General features: G+C 35.1%; 1 protein-coding gene across 2 annotated transcripts in view; it reads right to left on the reverse strand.

Annotated features, from left to right (window-relative positions):
- LOC128222548 (uncharacterized) overlaps positions 1–19,797 on the reverse strand; it is a 28,443-nt gene extending 8,646 nt beyond the window's left edge. The window contains exons 1-5 of one of the 2 annotated variants that reach the window (XM_052931609.1): positions 19,639–19,797; positions 8,941–9,693; positions 7,093–7,225; positions 6,177–6,206; positions 5,741–5,760 (exon numbers count right to left, since the gene is read on the reverse strand). In XM_052931609.1, the coding sequence (XP_052787569.1) occupies positions 5,741–5,760; positions 6,177–6,206; positions 7,093–7,225; positions 8,941–9,126 (369 nt within the window). In that variant the 5' untranslated portion in view covers positions 9,127–9,693; positions 19,639–19,797. Of the gene's footprint in view, positions 1–5,740; positions 5,761–6,176; positions 6,207–7,092; positions 7,226–8,940; positions 9,694–13,426; positions 13,566–19,638 lie in introns of those variants that run through there. The other variant, XM_052931610.1, reaches the window with a different exon arrangement.
- Between the last annotated feature and the right edge of the window lie 200 nt (positions 19,798–19,997).

A 19,997-nucleotide genomic window follows, 5' to 3' on the forward strand; every position in this document is an offset into this window, starting at 1 on the left:
AAGTATTGGTCACTGTGTGCTAGTAACAGGGCATGATGTGGTCTAAAGGGAAGCATTGGTCACTGTGTACTAGTGACAAGGCATGATGTGGTCTAAAGGGAAGTATTGGTCACTGTGTGCTTATAACAAGGCATGATGTGGTCTGAAGGGAAGTATTGGTCACTGTGTGCTAGTAACAGGGCATGATGTGGTCTAAAGGGAAGTATTGGTTACTGTGTACTAGTAACAGGGCATGATGTGGTCTAAAGGGAAATATTGGTCACTGTGTACTAGTAATAGGGCATGATTTGGTATAAAAGGGAAGTATTGGCCACTGTGTACTACAAACAGGGCATGATATGGTCTAAAGGGAAGTATTGGTCACTGTGTACTAGTAACAGGGCATGATGTGGTCTAAAGGTAAGTATTGGTCACTTTGTACTAGTAACTGGGCATGATGTGGTCTAAAGGGAAGTATTGGTCACTGTGTACTAGTAACAGAGCATGATGTGGTCTAAAGAGAAGTTTGGTCACTGTGTACTAGTAACAGGGCATGATGTGGTCTAAAGGGAAGTATTGGTCACTGTGTACTAGGAACAGGGCATGATGTGGTATAAAAGGGAAGTATTAGTCACTGTGTACTAGTAACAGGGCACGATGTGGTCTGAAAGGGAAGCATTGGTCACTGTGTACTTGGAACAGGGCATGATGTGGTCTAAAAGGGCAGTTTTGGTCACTGTGTACTAGGAACAGGGCATGATGTGGTCTAAAAGGGAAGTATTGGTCACTGTGTACTAGGAACAGGGAATGATGTGGTCTAAAAGGGAAGTATTGGTCACCGTGTACTAGGAACAGGGCATGATGTGGTCTAAAGAAAAGTATTGGTCACCGTGTACTAGGAACAGGGCATGACGTGGTCTAAAAGGGAAGTATTGGTCACTGTGTACTAGGAACAGGGCCTGATGTGGTCTAAAAGGGAAGTATTGGTCACTGTGTACTAGGAACAGGGCATGATGTGGTCTAAAAGGGTAGTTATGTCATTGTGTACTAGGAACAGGGCATGATGTGGTCTGAAAGGGAAGTATTGGTCACCGTGTGCTAGGAACAGAGCCTGATGTGGTCTAAAGAAAAGTATTGGTCACCGTGTACTAGGAACAGGGCATGATGTGGTCTAAAAGGGAAGTATTGGTCACTGTGTACTTGGAACAGGGCCTGATGTGGTCTGGTACAGATGAACTGGTCACTGTGTACTAGTGACAGAGCCGGATGTGGTATGAATGAGCGGTTTTGGTCACTGTGTACTAGGAACAAGGCCTTATGTGGTCTGAAAGAGAGGTATTGATCTCTGTGTACTATAAACAAAGCCTGATGTGTTCTGATAGAGAGATATTGATCACTGTGTACTAGGAACAAAGCCTGATGTGGTCTGATAGAGAGGTATTGATCACTGTGAACTAGGAACAAAGCCTGATGTGGTCTGATAGAGAGGTATTGATCACTGTGTACTAGGAAAAAGGCCTTATGTGGTCTGATAGAGAGGTATTGATCACTGTGTACTAGCAACAAAGCCTGATGTGGTCTGATAGAGAGGTATTGATCACTGTGTACTAGGAACAAAGCCTGATGTGGACTGATAGAGAGGTATTGATCACTGTGTACTAGAAACAAAGCCTGATGTGGTCTGATAGAGAGGTATTGATCACTGTGTACTAGGAACAAAGCTTGATGTGGTCTGATAGAGAGGTATTGATCACTGTGTACTAGGAACAAGGCCTGATTTGGTCTTATAGAGAGGTATTGATCACTGTGTACTAGAAACAAGGCCTGATGTGGTCTGATAGAGAGGTATTGGTCACTGTTTACTAGTAACAGGGCCTGATATGGTCTGAAAGAGAGGTATTGGTCACTGTGTACCAGTAACAGAGACTGATGTGCCCTGAAGGAGAGGTATTGGTCACTGTTTACTAGTAACAGGGCCTGATGTGGTCTGAAAGGGAGGTATTGGTCACTGTTTACTAGTTACAAAGTCTGTTGTGGTCTAGAAGAGAGATAGTGGGCACTGTGTACTAGTAACAGACTCTGATTTGGACTGAAAGAATATTTATTAAGGTATTGGTCACTGTTTAAAAGTAACAAGGTCTGATGTGTTCTGAAAGAGAGGTATTGATCACTGTTTACTGGTAACAGGGCTTGATATGGTCTGAAAAAGAGGTATTGGTCACTGTTTACTGGTAGCAGGGCTTGATATGGTCTGAAAGAGAGGTATTGGTCACTGTTTACTGGTAGCAGGGCTTGATATGGTCTGAAAGAGAGGTATTGGTCACTGTTTGCTGGTAACAGGGCTTGATATAGTCTGAAAGAGAGGTATTGGTCACTGTTTGCTGGTAACAGGGCTTGATATGGTCTGAAAGAGAGGTATTGATCACTATTTACTGGTAACAGGGCTTGATATGGGCTGAAAGAGAGGTATTGGTCACTGTTTACTAGTAACCGGGTCTGATGTGGTCTGAAAGGGAGGTATTGGTCACTGTTTACTAGTTACAAAGTCTGCTGTGGTCTAACAGAGAGATATTGATCACTGTGTACTAGTAACAGACTCTGATTTGGACTGAAATAAAGGTATTGGTCACTGTTTACTGGTAACAAAGCCTGATGTGTTCTGAAAGAGAGGTATTGGTCACTGTTTACTGGTAACAGGGCTTGATATTGGCTGAAAGAGAGGTATTGGTCACTGTTTACTGGTAACAGGGCTTGATATTGGCTGAAAGAGGGTCTCTGTTAACTAGAAATAAGCCTGTTTTGGTGTAAGAGAGAGGTCTTATTCACTGTATAATAATAACTAAATCTGATGAGGTCTAATAGAGAGGTATTGATCACTGTGTAATAATAGCAGAGCCTGATGTGGTCTGAAATAAAGTTAAAGGTCACTGTGTACTAGTAACAGAGACTAATGTTGTCTGAAAGAGAGGCTTTGGTCACTGTATACTAGAAACAGAGACTGATGTTGTGTGAAAAAGAGGTACTGGTCACTGTGTACAAGTAACAGAGACTAATGTATGCTGAAAGAGAGATATTGGTCACTGTTTACAAGTAACAGGGCCCGATGTGGTCCAAAGAGATTCATTTTTTACTGCCTACTAGAAACAAGGCCTGATGCTGTCTGAAAGAGTGGTATTGGTCACTGTATACTGGTAACAGAGACTTATGTTGTGTGAAAGAGAGGTACTGGTCACTGTGTACTAGTAACAGAGACTGATGTTGTGTGAACGAGAGGTATTGGTCACTGTGTACTAGTAACAGAGACTGCTGTTGTGTGAAAGAGAGGTGTTGGTCACTGTGTACTAATATCAGAGACATATGTTGGGTGAAAGAGAGTTTTTGGTCAACGTTTACAAGTAACAGGGCCTGAATAGGTAGGAAAGGGACGTATTGGTCACTGTTTCTAGTAACAGCGCCTGATGTGGTCTGAAAAAAGGTTTTGGTCACTGTTTCATAGTAACTGGTCATGATTTGGTCTGAAAGAGTGTAACTGGTCACTGTGTACTAGTAACATTGCCTTATTTGGTCTTTAAGAGAGGTATTGGTCACTGTGTACTAGTAACAGGGCATGATGTTATGTGAAATAAAGGTAATGGTCACTGTGTACTAGTAACAGAGACTAAATTGGTCTGAAACAGATGTATTGGTCACTGTGTACTTAGTAACAGGGCCTTATGTTGTCTAAAAGAGAGGTATCGGTCACTGTTTAATAGTTCTAGGGCCTGATGAGGTAAGAAAGAGTGGTATTGGTCAATGTTTCATAGTAACAGGTTCTGATGTGGTCAAAAAGAGAAGTATTGGTCACTCTGTACAAGTAACAGAGACTGATGTGATCAGGAAGAAAGGAATTTGTCATTGTGTCCTAGTATCTGGGTCGGATGTGGTCTGAAAGAGAGGTATTGATTACTCTGTACTAGTTATAGGGTCTGGTGTGGTCTAAAAGAGAGGTATTGGTTACCGTGTTCTTGTTACAGGGTATGATGTGGTCTGAAACAGATGTATTGGTCACTGTGTACTAGTTACAGGACCTGATGTGGTCTGAAGGAGAGGTATTGATCTATGTTTACTGGCGTTAGTGCCAGATGTAGTCTAAAAATAAGGTATTGGTCACAGTAACCTAGTAACAATGGCTGATATGATCTGAAAAAGAGACATTGGTCACTGTTTACTTTTACCAGTGTATGATGTGGTGTAAATGATAGGTATTGGTCACTGTTTAGTAATAACCGAGATTAAAATGATCTTAAAGAGAGGTATTGGTCACTGTTTAGTAGTCACCGAGCCTAAAATGATCTAGAAAAGAGGTATTGGTCACTGTTTTGTTGTAACCGAAACTAAACTGATCTTAAAGAGAGGTATTGGTCACTGTTTAGTAGTAACCGAGAATAAAATGATCTTAAAGAGAGGTATTGGTCACTGTTTAGTAGCAACCGAGCCTAAAATGATCTTAAAGAGAGGTATTGGTCACTGTTTAGTAGTAACCGAGATTAAAATGATCTTAAAGAGAGGTATTAGTCACTGTTTAGTAGTAACCGAGCCTAAAATGATCTTAAAGAGAGGCATTGGTCACTGTTTAGTAGTAACCGAGATTAAAATGATCTTAAAGATCGGTATTGGTCACTGTTTAGTAGTGACCGAGACTAAAATGATATAAAAGAGAGGTATTGGTAATTGTTTATTAGTAACCGAGCCTAAATTGATCTAAACGAGAGGTATTGTTCACTGTTTATTAGGAACAGGGCCTGATATAGAATGAAAGTGGTGTTCTGTTCACTGTTATCTAAAAACAGGGCCTAATGGTCTGAGGAGAGGTATTTATCGCAGTTTACTTAAAACAGGGCCTGCTATGATGTGTAAAAATGTATTGGCCGCTGTTAACTAGGAGCATAGCCTTGTGTGCTCTAAAAGAGAGGTAATGGCCATTTTAACTAAAACCAGTGATTGATGTGGTCATACTGAGAGGTTATGACCACATTTAACTGAAAGGGCCTTATATGGTTTACAGGAGTGTAAGTGGTCACTGTTTCCTTGTACACTGTCGGATAAGGTCTAAAAATTAGTATTTTCATCTGTTTACTAATACCAGGGCCTGTTATGATATATAACAGATATATATGCCATCGTTTGATGGAATGATAAAGAGGTAGATGACAATAACAAAAAGTTAAATATTGTAGCCATAATGAGGTACCAGAAATTGAACATTTTGATCATATTTTACGTGTATGAGGAATACGATCCTAGAGGACATGCGAAAGCCGGTAACGATGCTTCGACTGTAAGTGTTCGATCTCGATTGAATAAAACTGTATTTGTTCATATCTTAAGCGATGTATATCCTTATTTACTCATTTCTCCAAGAAGGTAGTGCATAGTTTTAAAAGACATTTTACATACATGAAGACAACATGAACTACTCGAATGACAACTGCATGGACAAATGACATAACAAAAACAAAACGGACTGCTGGGGTGAAGTTCACCTGAATAAATAAATATTCTTAACATCATGACGTCCAGTAATTTAAAGTCAGAGTTTAAAAAATCCTGAATAACCTTCCCGTTTTCTAACCACAAATTTTAAGTTTGACAATCACATGCATCCTTCTTTGAAACATTTTAGTAACATGGCGCGTAGTAATGTTAGCCAAGATCGGAAAAACGAACTTCCGGTATAATAGGGAAACGAATGTCTGCTTTGCAAGGATAGTGGTTAACTTACCCTATTCACAAGCTGAGAATCTGAAATAGAACAACATGATAAAATTCAGTCTCATGTTAGTTTTTACAAATGACTGTATTTCTGCGATCTTAAATTGTTCTTACGACATATCCTGTGTCGGTCTGTAAATAAATGTGTTCAAATTGACGAGCAATATTTATTTAAAAACTACAGAAACAAGCCCAGTAGCCAAAGACATAGATCACAGACACAAAATAACGAACAAGAAACATAGAAAACAGCACAACAGTCAACAAACAACACAGTGCATATATATCAAATATAAACCTATGTGTGATTATAATAGTCATTCTTGCTATTCTTTTTTACACGACACGCTTTTTCATATGAACTGATTCCAAAAAAAAGAAAGAAAATAGAGAACTACATTATCAAAATCTTATAATGCATCCCTTAATATTGAAATTCAATTTACCTGTTGAGGCGTAACCGCTGTCTCGCGTGCCTGAAATAGATAAGGTAATATAATCATGCAAAAAGAGTAAATGCAGTAAAACGATACAATCCAACAGTACTTTGAAGTTATTGTTTATGGTTCGTTTTTCATATTCATGATACATGGGTATTTTACATTGGTGATCAATCAGGGTTGGAATTCAATATAAGGCTTAAATTGGTCTATGAAAGATGTAGCTAACCGGATTATTTGGTATTAATAACGTACCAATAGAATGAATGAAGTAATTATGTATGATCGTACGATATTGAATACCACTCAGATCAGTTTGATTCGCTTGAAGACGGGTCAATTCCCAGATGAAGACAATTCTTCGAAGTTTACATCTGACAGACTTAACATTCGTGGTGGAGTATTTTGATTTATTGATAAGATAAAAATATAAAGTTTAAATATTCGCTGTTCTTATTTCAACGATACAACTATTTAATTCACCGGAATCACGAAATATATAGTGTAGTAACTTAAGGATAGCGACGTCATTTCTGGTATAAAAATACATACAGATATAGCGCCCTTACCATCGTTGTTTACATGAGTTTAAAGGGACTAGACACCATTATGTAACATGACTAAAAGAAAAAACGCAACACGTATGATGGCTTCTCATCTGCTTATGAGTAAAAATAAATATACCGAAGCTATTTTTGGACTTAATGGCTTTTTTTGCGCTGTAGACAACCCTAGTAAATTTCGAACTGGAAAAACACACAAAAAAACAGAGTGAGATGCATTGTGTCGTAAGCGAGACGGTGCATCAGCCAGTATTATTCAATGTGTTGTACACAACGATATCAATTTCATGTACGTGTTTTCTTATTTTCTTGCAATTGTATCATCTGGTGTCTAGTCCCTTTAATATTAAGATGTTTACCTGCACGTCCTTGCACTTGTCTCATATTATCATTACTGTTTTTGGCATGCTCCAGAAGCTTCAACCTCAGGTCTTTCAGCTCACTTATCTTTCTCTCCGTGATCTGTTTTAACTCTTCCAAGGCATTGGTATCCTAGAAAATAGCATTTTACAGTCTGCATTTGGTGTTGATTTGATGTCATATGAAAGGCATTGAGGAAAAGGAACGCGCAGATATACGATCTGGTATTTTTGGATATTTTTTAACGAATGTATGCACCAATAATTGTATTACAAATAATACTTCGAGTGTAATGTTTTAAAGCCTTGGAATACATAATATTACTAATTTTATATTACATTTGAACTTTTGTTAACAATACAAACTACTACTACTTCTACTACTTCTACTACTACTACTACTACTACTACTACTACTACTACTACTACTACTACTACTACTACTACTACTACTACTACTACTACTACTACTACTACTACTTCTACTACTACTACTACTACTTCTACTACTACTACTACTACTACTACTACTACTACTACTACTACTACTACTACTACTACTACTACTACTACTACTACTACAACTACTACTATCAGCAAAGGCAAGTCTAGAAAAGCAGACACCATGAATGAATAAGGGATAAATACGGCTTCACTGTGAACTAAAGGTTAATTATAAGAATATTTTTAACCATAATTGGTAATAGTTAATTCATAAAATACATATTAATTAGGTGATTTCATATTGGCCCAGTTATATGTCCTCAGTCAGCTGTATTTGCCTTCGCCCTTTCGGGCTCAGGCAAATACAGCTAACCTCAGACAAATAACTAGGCCAATATGAAATCACCTAATTAATAACATTATATTATTATACCTCACGTGACCTGCCTATGTTGATTTCTTATATACAATTTCACACACTGACAGTACCGTTTTGACCGGTTGACATGATACTGTCAAATAGCACGCGCGTCTAAAAATAGGATTTTTTTGGTTTCCCAAGTCTGAGGTGATAAGCGCTTATCAAAATGTGTTGTAAATCTGGTAACTTCCGTTGTTTGCATTATTTCCTAACGACATTTGCAGCAAAATGACAACTAATTAAAACAAACAATAATTACAGAATAAATTGATTTAACTTGAAATTTGTGTAATGTTGAAACATCTTTATTATGTATATAAATGTAACTGTGTTCGGTATAATAAAATGAATATTGCATGGCTTCCAGTGTGACAGTACATATAGCCAACATTCGGGTAAATATTGTTACCCTCGGCTTCGCCTCGGGAAACAGTATTTCCCTCATTTTGACAATATGTTCTGTCACACAGGAAGCCATGCAATATTTATATATTGATATCACACGGTGAATCATTAAAATAAACCATATACATTTACACTTCTTTCTTATATTGCATTTCAAGTAAAAAGTAAGGTCATACTAATTTAGTGTTTATTATCAGATTCATATATCAAACCAACCAACACGGAAGAAAAACAAATACATGCAAAGTGGAAAAAAAATGTTTGCATTCTTTCCGTTCAACAATTGTTCTAGAAATCACAATCATGGTAAATCATCAAAACAAACCATGTACATATAACGGTCAATACCTCTAAGAAATGGACCATGATCATGTCAATTAAACATTTCTGGACCCACGCCATTGCCTTTTTAATATTTAAATTCCAGAAAATTATATTTGTTGGCTTCATTTAGACTTTTGTTAATGTAATGTTGTGGTCGATTTTTAGTTTGTTTGTTGTTTTATTTCGAATGCTGAAAATCTTCCCACGCGATAACACGCAATCAATGTAGTATGACCCTACTCTGGGTATCCTACCTTCATAAATTGGGCAAGTGCCTCAGTTATCTGCTCCGGTGTTAGATTGTTAATGTTATCATTAACAGATCTCATCTGCTCCGATAATCCAATCGATATTTGTTCAATGTCAGTCGATAATCGTCGCACGTTTCGACAGAAATCATCACTTCCGGTTCCGCTTCCATGTTCTCTTCTGGTTGCCATTTTGAACAAATGTTTCTTCACATAACTCTGTGTCCTCACCTAATTGAATATCTTGTGACGCAATGCAGGTTTGCCGAGAAGAAATCCTATGGCAGCGACAAAGGTTGTACAAAATATAAATAGTTTCCATTCAATTTTCAATAGTAACTGTCATATAATTATGCTTAAATGCACATTAAATATGGTCCTGTTTCATAACTACATTGTCGTTAAAGTAGGTCAAGCATCACTTTCATAACAACAATAAGATAAACCAAAGTCGTGTTTATTCTGCTAAATTTATCACTTTATATAATTCCTTATTGCACCGTTGTAGATGGCATATCTAATTCTGTACTTCTTTCTACACAATTATAAGTTCCTTATGGGAATCCAGAACACAATCAAAACTAAACGGTCATTTTGTTTTTATGTTTTGCCCTTCTGGGTTCGCCCTTGACCATACTAAGAGGTATAACTGTTATATTCTATTCTGTTTGCGAACTTCTGTGTACTGAGTTATTATGGTTAAAATTATATTGCGTCACCGCCTGAATATTTTACGCAAATTAATGCATTATTCGCTTCCTGAAATGAGAGGTAAAATCAAGTTAATATAACAATTATGTAGATGTTGTTATTAGATAAGTGTATTTACATATTTTGAAATAAACTACAGACCAGGATGAAGAACGTGGCTGTATTTAATCTCTTCCATTGGCCATACTTAATTGTTACGATGTTCTGACGCACGTTCTACTTTACAAATTTACATTTGAGTTATCAAATAACAAACGTCGTACAGTTCCACAAAAAAGCTAGCGATTAGTACCATCTCTGACGCTTGTTATACTTTTTGTAAACGAAAACCCCATGACTTTTAACATAGAGTTAACTCAGCATGGGCTAATACTGTATAACTCCTACATACGGGAATAACTGACATTAAAGAGGCCCACGTCATTTGTTTTGATTAATATTCATATGAAAAACATACAGAAACAAGCTCAGTAGCGGAAAGTTTAAACATGAACTCCGTTTAATGGCACGGTATTAACGCCAAAGACATAAAACACAAAAACAAAAAATGCAAACATGTAATTTTACTGGAGGCTTTCTTTTTTTAAGGAAACGAAAAGAATAGCTCAGATGGTCTATTACTTTATAGCTCATACATACGGGTGAAACTGACATGAAAGAGGTTCTTACAGGCCCACGTCATTTGTTTTGATTAATATTTATATGAAAAACATACAGAAACAAGCTCAGTAGCGGAAAGTTTAAACATGAACCCCGTTTAATGGCACGGTATTAACGCCAAAGACATAAAACACAAAAACAAAAAATACAAACATGTAATTTTACTTGTGGCTTTCTTTTTTTTAAGGAAACGTAAAGAATAGCCCAGATGGTCTATTACTTTATAGCTCGTACATACGGGTGAAACTGACATGAAAGAGGTTCTTGCAGGGCGCACTACATTTGTTTAGATTAATATTTATATGAAAAACAACAGAAACAAGCTCTGTAACGGAAAGTTTAAACATGAACCCCATTTAATGGCACAGTATAAACGCCAAAGACATAAAACACAAAAACAAACATTAACAAACAAGAAACATGGATCAGCAACACAAAACACTACAAAAAAACACAGTAAACTATATAAAAACTATGTATGTCTATCAAGGATTGTTAGGCACCCCCTTGGAATGGTCAGTAAATTGTAAATTTACTGGGAGTTAAAACCAGTTTGTGTGCACAATCTTACTCTTATCCCAACCAAATCCCGAGTAAAGTAAAATCGTCTTGTTTGATTGAATATCAGCTAAAAAAAATCAGAATATAATTTACATGATAAATCAAGTACCTCATTTTTTTCTGATTTATTTTCACTCACAATCTGAATTAAATGTATTCGATATTCCATACTTGGTACTCTTGAACAAACTAACCATTTTACAGTAATATGTCAACACGAGGAACCTTGCGCGTATGGATTACAGCCTGGAAAAAGTTGATGTTATCGCTGTATACAGTGCTCTAATCCATCTTACTTTTTGTTACTTTATGCATGACTTTATAAAGAAATGGCTTTGTAAAAGGAATCCATAATTATACCTACATACTATTTATGTCTCTTTTAAAACAACGTGTCAGAGATATTTTTATTCAAAACCTTGAAAGTAGGATCCATGACTTCTCAAGAGCAAGATTTTACAGTACTTTCGTTAATTTTAATTTCCAACCCTATTTGAACTGCGTTAATATTCCAAAATATAGAATTGCACTTAGTAAATTATGAATGAGCGCACATAGATTAAATGTAGAAGTGGGTAGATGGAATAGATCTCCTTTGAATGAAAGGCTGTGCCCTGTATGCAATATACTTGAAGGCGAGTTTCATTTTATTTTTGAATGCCAGATGTATGTTGAGATAAGAAATAATTACATACCTAGATGTTATCATCAACGACCCTCTATGTTAAAAGCTATCGAACTTTTACAGTCAGAAAATAAACATATACTATGTAACGTATCCATCTTTGTGTACAAGGCTTTTAAATTGAGAAATCGAAATGCTCAACTGTTACACTAAGTGTTGTTCCCTTGCCTGTCATATTGTAAATTGCACTTTTTTCATAATGTATAGTTTCAAAGAATTGCATATTTAAATGTACTTCATTGATTATCATATGTTATTGTTTGTGAATGACATTAGAACTAACACCAGCACGTAGAGATATCTACACATATTCTTTCTTTTTTCAGGCTTTCGTTCTTTTTTATAACTGATCGCCATGTATATATGCAGAATATTCAATTTATCAATGATCAAGGGTCATCTTTGACTTATATCATTGTCTTTATTATGTGAACTGTTTTATACGAAATAAACTTTGTTCTGTTCTGTTCTGTTCGAACACCATTGGCTCGAACTCGCTTGGCTCGAAAAACTCGTTGGCTCGAACCAGATGTATGGGACCGTTTTCTTTATATTGAAGGTTAACAATTCCGCTTGGCTCAATTTTTTCGATGCTCGAGGTCTTTTCACCGGTCAGTGGGAGTTCGAGCCAACGGGGTTCGACTGTATTTAAAACTATATTTTTGTAATCATGTCGCCAGCTCCTTGTTATAGTTTGATATGTTATTTATGTTTGCTATTCGAGCTGGAGAAATAATATCATTGAGCTATAAATGTTTCGTGTTAGCATTACCTGACTTAAACAAAGATTAATGTTTTAATTTTATATCTCGTGACGTGTCGTTATCATTTGACAAGGGTTATCAGTTAATAAATCGGACAATGCAACCATGTGCTTTTATTATTGATAAAACATAACCAGTCAACTAAATGTTTGATTGATAACTGATAGTTTAAGCCTTCTATAAGTGACCCCTCCCCCAATCTGTACAGTACACAACTTCTGTGAGATCTTTATCTCAATTGATTGTGCTGCTTATCAGATCTTCGATCTGAGTGTTCAGCTGTGCAGTATAGAGGTTCTTTTTATAGAAATGAACAATATATTTTATCTTTAAGTTGTTGTTGTTGATTTTAAATGATACTAAAATTAATTAAACAATGGCTTTGAATAAGAATAAGAGTTCTGCTATATATATATATATAATAGCCCATTAAATTGATTTAAACAGGATTTGGATATAACAATAGCGACCATGCATTTAAAATGGATTTAAATATTAATGTAATATAAATCTTATTTATTAATTATGTATTTCCAATCGGTTTAATCAATTAATACATTAGCTATATATATATTGTTTATATGTATTAGTGAGACAATGAGATAATTTACTCGAAATGTGTTAACCCTAGATGGCCCTGAGCAAATAAACAAATACACATGAAATGGACCCTACTGTGACACCTGTGCAATTAACAGGAGATGCACAGCAGGGGGTTATCATGCCCAACATTCCTTAAACTAGGCCTTTTAGACCGTAGACAAATTCTAGAGATCAAGGGCGGATCAAGGAATTGACGTTAAAAGGGGCGTAACTTAGGGGCGCAACCTTTTGACGTTCGTCCCTTCCTCTGGACCGAAAGTATATGGCATAAACTGTTTGCATATGGATTCGGGGTTACTCATTCAAGAAGAGTTTAACAATTTGTTGTCGGAAATTATGCATTATGTGCGTATTTCATTATTTATTATCTCCTTTATTGACATAAAAAAAGAAACTTGGACGATTTTAGAGGGGGCCCGCGCCGGATGCGCACCCCTCTAAATCCACTAGTGGAGATGTTATATGCCTAAGTGTATGTATGTTCGAGCCTGCAAATTAGATCGCTTACCCTGAATTAACAGACGTTCTCTAGCTTTCAAATAGTCCATTTATTTCATAAACATTTTATTTTTTTCCACTTCAAACTATTTAGGGTAAATAAGTTAATTTTATGAGTGATGTTAATTGAATATTATCTGTGTGGTCACATCAGTATTGAACAAGGCCTTATCGCCTTTACTACAATAATTTATTTGCATTTGATTTTGAAAGCGACCGATTTAAATCTTCCTTGTTATATAATCTCTCTCCTATTCAACATGTAATGGTTAGTGAGACATTGGGATTCCGTTTCAATTTGTATATTCCCCAAATTTTCACAAATGCTCTGTCATATTTTCTTAAACCTGCACTATCGCAGATCTACTGTTTCGTTAACTTTTTGTTCATCTTAGAATAAGCCGATCTCTCCGTAAATAGCTTGAAACTAGTGATATTGATATAAGGCGTCTAAAAAAAGATCGATTCGGAGTTTGTCATATTTCATTCGAAAATTAAACTTTTATGACTAAACACTTTATTAACGCTTTCGGAAAATGCATAAACCATCAATTTTTGAACATAGATATGAAAACCTGTGATATTATTATTTGTCAGCAGTCTTATAGTAATCGTGTCCAGGCATTTTTGCTAGAATTTGCTAGTTCAGGGACAACAAATAAAAAATGTTTTCAAAGCGTTCAATCTAAGAGAAGGCAGCTGTAAGGTTTTTATCATGTATCGTAGGGTTGTGTTTCACTATAATGTGATTATTGTTTCTGATTCAAATTTAACGAATTCTTCTCGAGTGGGTAAGTCGGCTGGAGGGAGTTGTTTTAACTTAAAGGCATAGTTTAAGCCTTCTGTAAGTGACCTCTCACCTTAAATAAGTGTATACACAACCTCAGTGTATTGATTGATTGGTTTAGTTATAATATTGGATCCTAAATGGCAATGAGCCCATAAACCAATATACAGGAAATTGGCCCCTACTGTGACAGCAGTGCAAATTAGCAAAGGATGCACAGCAGGGGATTATCATGCCAAACATTCCTTAAACTAGGCCTTTCAGCAATGTTGATCATGACTTTCTTTTGAATAAAAAGCATGACGATTTACATAATATGAAAAGAAAGTGATTCAGCAAGGATTAAATCATCAAAATGTGAATACCATGAGCTCGCATTGAAATTAATTACTTGAGCATGTTTGTAATATTTTGGCTTTGTGTCATTTTCATGTCGGAGATGCATGATCATATTTCCATCGGCATACCAAACATAAAACCATTAAGGCCATCATTCAGTCCTCTTATTTCTACTGCCAAACTGTAAAGATATTTAACATATAGGTTTTCCTGCTATATTCAACATAATGTTACATCAGACGAATTATTATTTATCTTTAATAAGACTAAGCAACGAGGCAGTATAGTTATAGACTTCAGCAAAGCTTTCGACACAGCTTCCCATAACAATTGAAAGATCCAGAAAGGTGGTGTTGTGAAGTTACATGCCCTTTGCAGCACGGTGCTTGGACACAAGGTTTGTAGCAAGCCCTAGCTACAAAAGACTCTCATGTCAAATGACAAAAGGCTAACCTACAGTTATCCTTGGTTTTCTCTGCCGTAAACAGTTTCCCACTGGCTGTTTTGTGCAAGGAGACAACGACATTGATGTTACATATGTAAACATCTATATCAACTACAGCACTACAAAGGTAGTCTTAAACTTCGGATATGAATCACATGACCGAGACATACTAATTGTTACGCATTCGTTACAATTCCCAGCTTTACCAACACATACAACGAGGCTATATGTACGCATGGATTTTATATTACCAGTTTACCACTGACCTCCCTGTACTGTAACGAGCTTTATACATATATGCGTACGAAATATACGTCAACGGCTAGTGATTATATTATTCACCAGGCCCCAATATCACGAAAATACTTAAGTCAAATCTCAAACTCAGTCTCAACATATTTTATCACATAGCATTAAAATATATTAAAAATCATATATGTTTTTTACAGTTTTATAAGCGCATTCTGTCATAGAATATGCTGATAAAAGCCTTAGGTCGAATTCCCAGGTAAATATATTCTACAGCCAAATATATATTTGAGTACAATTTTGTATTCTTTATATAATACTCAAGTAAATTTTTTGCCCTAGAATTAGTTTTCTTTGAAATATTGACAAAATATTTTTATCGACACATTCTATGAGAAAATACGTTTTCAAATAGTATAAAACATGCAAGATTTTGAAGAATATTATGATTTTATATGGTGAAATGAGTTGAGACTGAGTTTGAGATTGGACTTAAGTATTTTCGTGATATTGGGGCCAGGCACTACAACTCAAGGAAATATAATGCAGCCTCATACCGGACTCTACGGGAAAGACGCCGCCATCAGAGGCTGTCGTGTATTCGTACAAGGTTGTGGAAGTGCAACGTGCTTATGACATTGACCAATGTATAAAAAAGCCTAGTTTAGCCTTTCTATAAGTGACCCATCCCCCCCCCCACACACACACCTCTTACCGAAAAATATATGCATTACACACGGTTGTTTATTGGACCTAAATGTCAGTATACCACGTGATAAATTACGTCATACATACTTTGGAAGGCAATATTTTGCTTAAAATGAAAGCTTAAAACAAAGATAACATTTCTTTTTCTTCACCATTTTAAATGAAACAAGGGGTGGTCTATGTCGGTTTAGGAGTCCCGCCTTTTTACTTGAGTTTAATTAGATGTTAAATTTCCTCAAACACGTCGACAAACCTGTTTCCAAGCCAAGATTTTGTAAAAGGGTTTGTCGAAGTGTTTTCAGAAACTAAATTCTCAATCAAACTCTGGTAAAAGACCGAACACAGGGCTCTGTAAACGGCATATACTGCGCTATGTTTCGTTTAAAATGGTGAATAAATTGTAAAATTATCTTTTTTTAAATCTTCATTTATAGCATATCATTACCTTACGACGTAGAATTGTAGATTGTATTGCCCTCTGGTTTCTATATTATTCGATCCAATTTTGGATCAATGAATACTGGTCTCTCTGATCTGAGTATCCTTTTGTGCAGTTTTGTAGGTTTTTTTATAAAAATGGACCTTAAATGGCCCTGAGCCAAAAAAAACGAATACACAGGATATTGTCCCCTACTGTGACACCAGTGCAATAAGCAGGAAGTGCACAGCAGGGGATTGTCATGCCAAACATTCCTTAAACTAGGCCTTTAAGAATTTTTGAGAAATTTGGGTCAGATTATAAACATGTTACAGTAATGGGGCCTTCTTCTCTGGATTTACCGTTAAACTGTAGAATGTATGTAAGGCAGTTGGCTGTTTATTATAAAGGCATATGCAAACAGTGCATTCTTTTAACTATATTTCTATAGTTTTTTTTAATTACATAAAAAAGTGATATTTTAAGATAGGGCTTACAAGCAGAATATATTCAGATAGAGACTGTTGCCTCTGTTTGAATAATGTGTATAAATTAAATTAAAGAAGTGAATCACACGCATTGCTCTTTGAGAACAGTTCAAACTAAAAATGATTGTTGCCAATGTTAAATATTTGAGAAAGTTCCTTTAAAGAATCTCGGTGTCTATCTACCCCGGATATACGCAATTCACAATGATTAAGCAAGTTGGAAAACAGATGTATACTGCAATGTAAACCATGGGTGGTATCTTACCGCATTCGCTATTATTATCATATACACATGGTGATATAGAAATGGATATGAAGTTTACATTTTAGGCCAAACTATCTACCAGTGTATCGTACGCTTCTTGTTTTCTTTCAAGCTTTGTAATAAAGATCGTCAGCAGCCAATGGTATAACACTTTAGTTCGGCTAGAGTTTTATTTACCCGAATATTATTAAAAATCGTGATACATCATGTTTAAAGTGGCACTCGAATTCAAAATCAACTTATACACATGTATAACGAACATAAATTTTGAGTGATAAACCTTTAACCGCTTAATAGATATTTCACCTAGGAAAATATTAATTACTTATAATTAGATTGTAACTTGTGGGATTTAAATGATTGGTGGGCCTTAAAAGATAAACTATCGTCTCGTAAGGTAGAAATACCATGTTTTTGCACCTTTTTTTCAAATTTAAAACGGTAACTTTTAAAGAACCATTGTTTACGATATCAATTTATCCATTTCGATAAATTTAAACAATTGTATTAATTGTGGTACATCGTAGTTGGGAGTAAGAGTGCATCTTCTGTGCAGATTTTTGAAAAACGCCTAGTATTTATTCGAACTATTATATCATACACTCGTTTGTCCTACTGTCGTTTATAAGATAACCCCTGATTGTTAACTAAGTAAAAAGTGACATTTCATAAAACAATGTGACCTATATTTCAACCCAATTAATTAAACCGTATCAACAATTCACATGATCTCGTAACAATACCTAGCAGGAAGTTAAGATGTGTATTACTCCCTTACATTTGGCTGTAACTTTCCTAATCCAGTCGCAAGCAGTACAAAACCTTTTAAGAAAACTTAATATTTATATGAAAAACTACATAAACAAATACAATTATCGAGAGTTTAATCAGAAACCCACTTTAATTACAGGGTCAACGCCAAAGACATAGAGAACTAAAACGAACAATCAGAAACCGGAAACATGGAAAACAGTACAAAACTTAAGCCTTAAAGTTCAAAATAACACCAACTTGGTCTCAATGTTATCTTTTTTGGTCATTATTTTCAATACGTTTTGAAGTCAACTAAATTAATTATGTAAATTAATTAAGAGATATGAAAGTCAACGTAACCAAAAATTAAGGTCGGACAATATTGTATAATTTCCCTTTGTTCACTATAACAATAAGACAATGTGACCTCGTTCAGGGACAAACCGATTTAAGCCAAGATAAATAAGAAATATTAAATGATGAAAGAAGAACACATGTATCGTGGAAAGGATAAGTGAGTTTATAATTAATTGGGATACTAGTAAGTAAACATAATAGTAAATTGGGAGATAATAGTTAATTAGGATAACAGTTAATTGGGACAATTTTTAATTGGGATTATAGTAAATTGGGATAGTAGTTAATTAGGATAACAGTTAATTAGGATAACAGTTAATTGGGATAAAAGTTAATTGGGGCAATTGTTATTAGGATAATAGTAAATTGGAACAATAGTTAATTAGGACAATAGTCATATATGAATAACAGTTAATTGGGATAATAGTTAACTGGGACAATATTTAATTGGGACATTAGTTCATTAGGATTACAGTTAATTGGGATAATAGTTAACTGGGAATTTTTTTAATTGGGACATTAGTTCATTAGGATTACAGTTAATTGGGATAATAGTTAACTGGGAAAATATTTAATTGGGACATTAGTTCATTAGGATTACAGTTAATAGGGATAATAGTTCATTGGGACAAAAGTGTATTGGTGTAATTGTTAATTGGGGTGATAGTTAATTAGGATAACAGTTAATAAGGATTGTAGCTAATTAGGATTATAGGTAAGTATGATAACAGTTATTTGCGATAATAATTTATGAGGATAAAGTTAATTGGGATTATAGTTAATCATAATAAAAGTTAATTGAGATAATAATTAATTGGGGCAATAGTAAATTAGGATAACAGTTAATTGGTATAATAGTTAATTGGGATAAAAGTTTATTGGTATAGTTGTTAATTTGGATGATATTTAATTAGGACAACAGTTAATTAGGATTATAGTTAATTAGGATTATAGTTAAATATGATAACAGTTAATTGGGATAATAGTTATTTGGGATTTTTTGTCTACTGGGAACGTACTGAACGTTTTCATTGTTTTTCAGAAAATAACATATCAGTAGTTTTATCTTCATATACAGAGACCTTCTCAACGGCAATGCGACTTTAATAACGTGTGTGTATTCTATATTTAAATTTCATATGTGTGTAATGTGACAATGAGCTGTTTCAGTAAAAAAAATAGAAATAAACAAAATTTATTTTCTGTTCTGTTCTGTATAATCAAAACGTGAACTATCACAATGATAACTTACAAAACAGCGTTATGGTGTTTAAACTTAACAACACATATATCTACTATTATTCTAAACAACAAAAGTGAGACTTAATAAGACACGGTTTTCGATATTACGTATGTGTTAAAGTGAAACACATTTAAAGCTATTAAGTAAATATATAAAGATAATAGTCCTACCTTTGATAAAGATTATCCCAAAGAAAACACTGATTTAACTGGGGGGTTTTATTATAAAAATAAATATATGTAAAAGAAATTGTTAACGTTAACATCACAATGTTAAGATATTTCAACACTGTTAAGATAACTTCCTACTTGTATTTATCATTCACGCTTTTTTACTTCCTACTAAATCAAAGGTTAGTATATTTCAATCGATCTGCGTTCGGCAAACCATGACCGAACTGTATAGGGCGCAAGGTTCAAAGTTAACTTTCCATCCAGTACGATTCATGAACATATATAAGGGTACATTGCTATATCAATACGCACACTTGACTATTAATCCAGGGGTCGCAGGTTTGATTTCCCTCCGC

The sequence above is a fragment of the Mya arenaria genome, chromosome 16, assembly GCF_026914265.1.
Source record: "Mya arenaria isolate MELC-2E11 chromosome 16, ASM2691426v1".
Lineage (NCBI taxonomy): Eukaryota > Metazoa > Mollusca > Bivalvia > Myida > Myidae > Mya > Mya arenaria.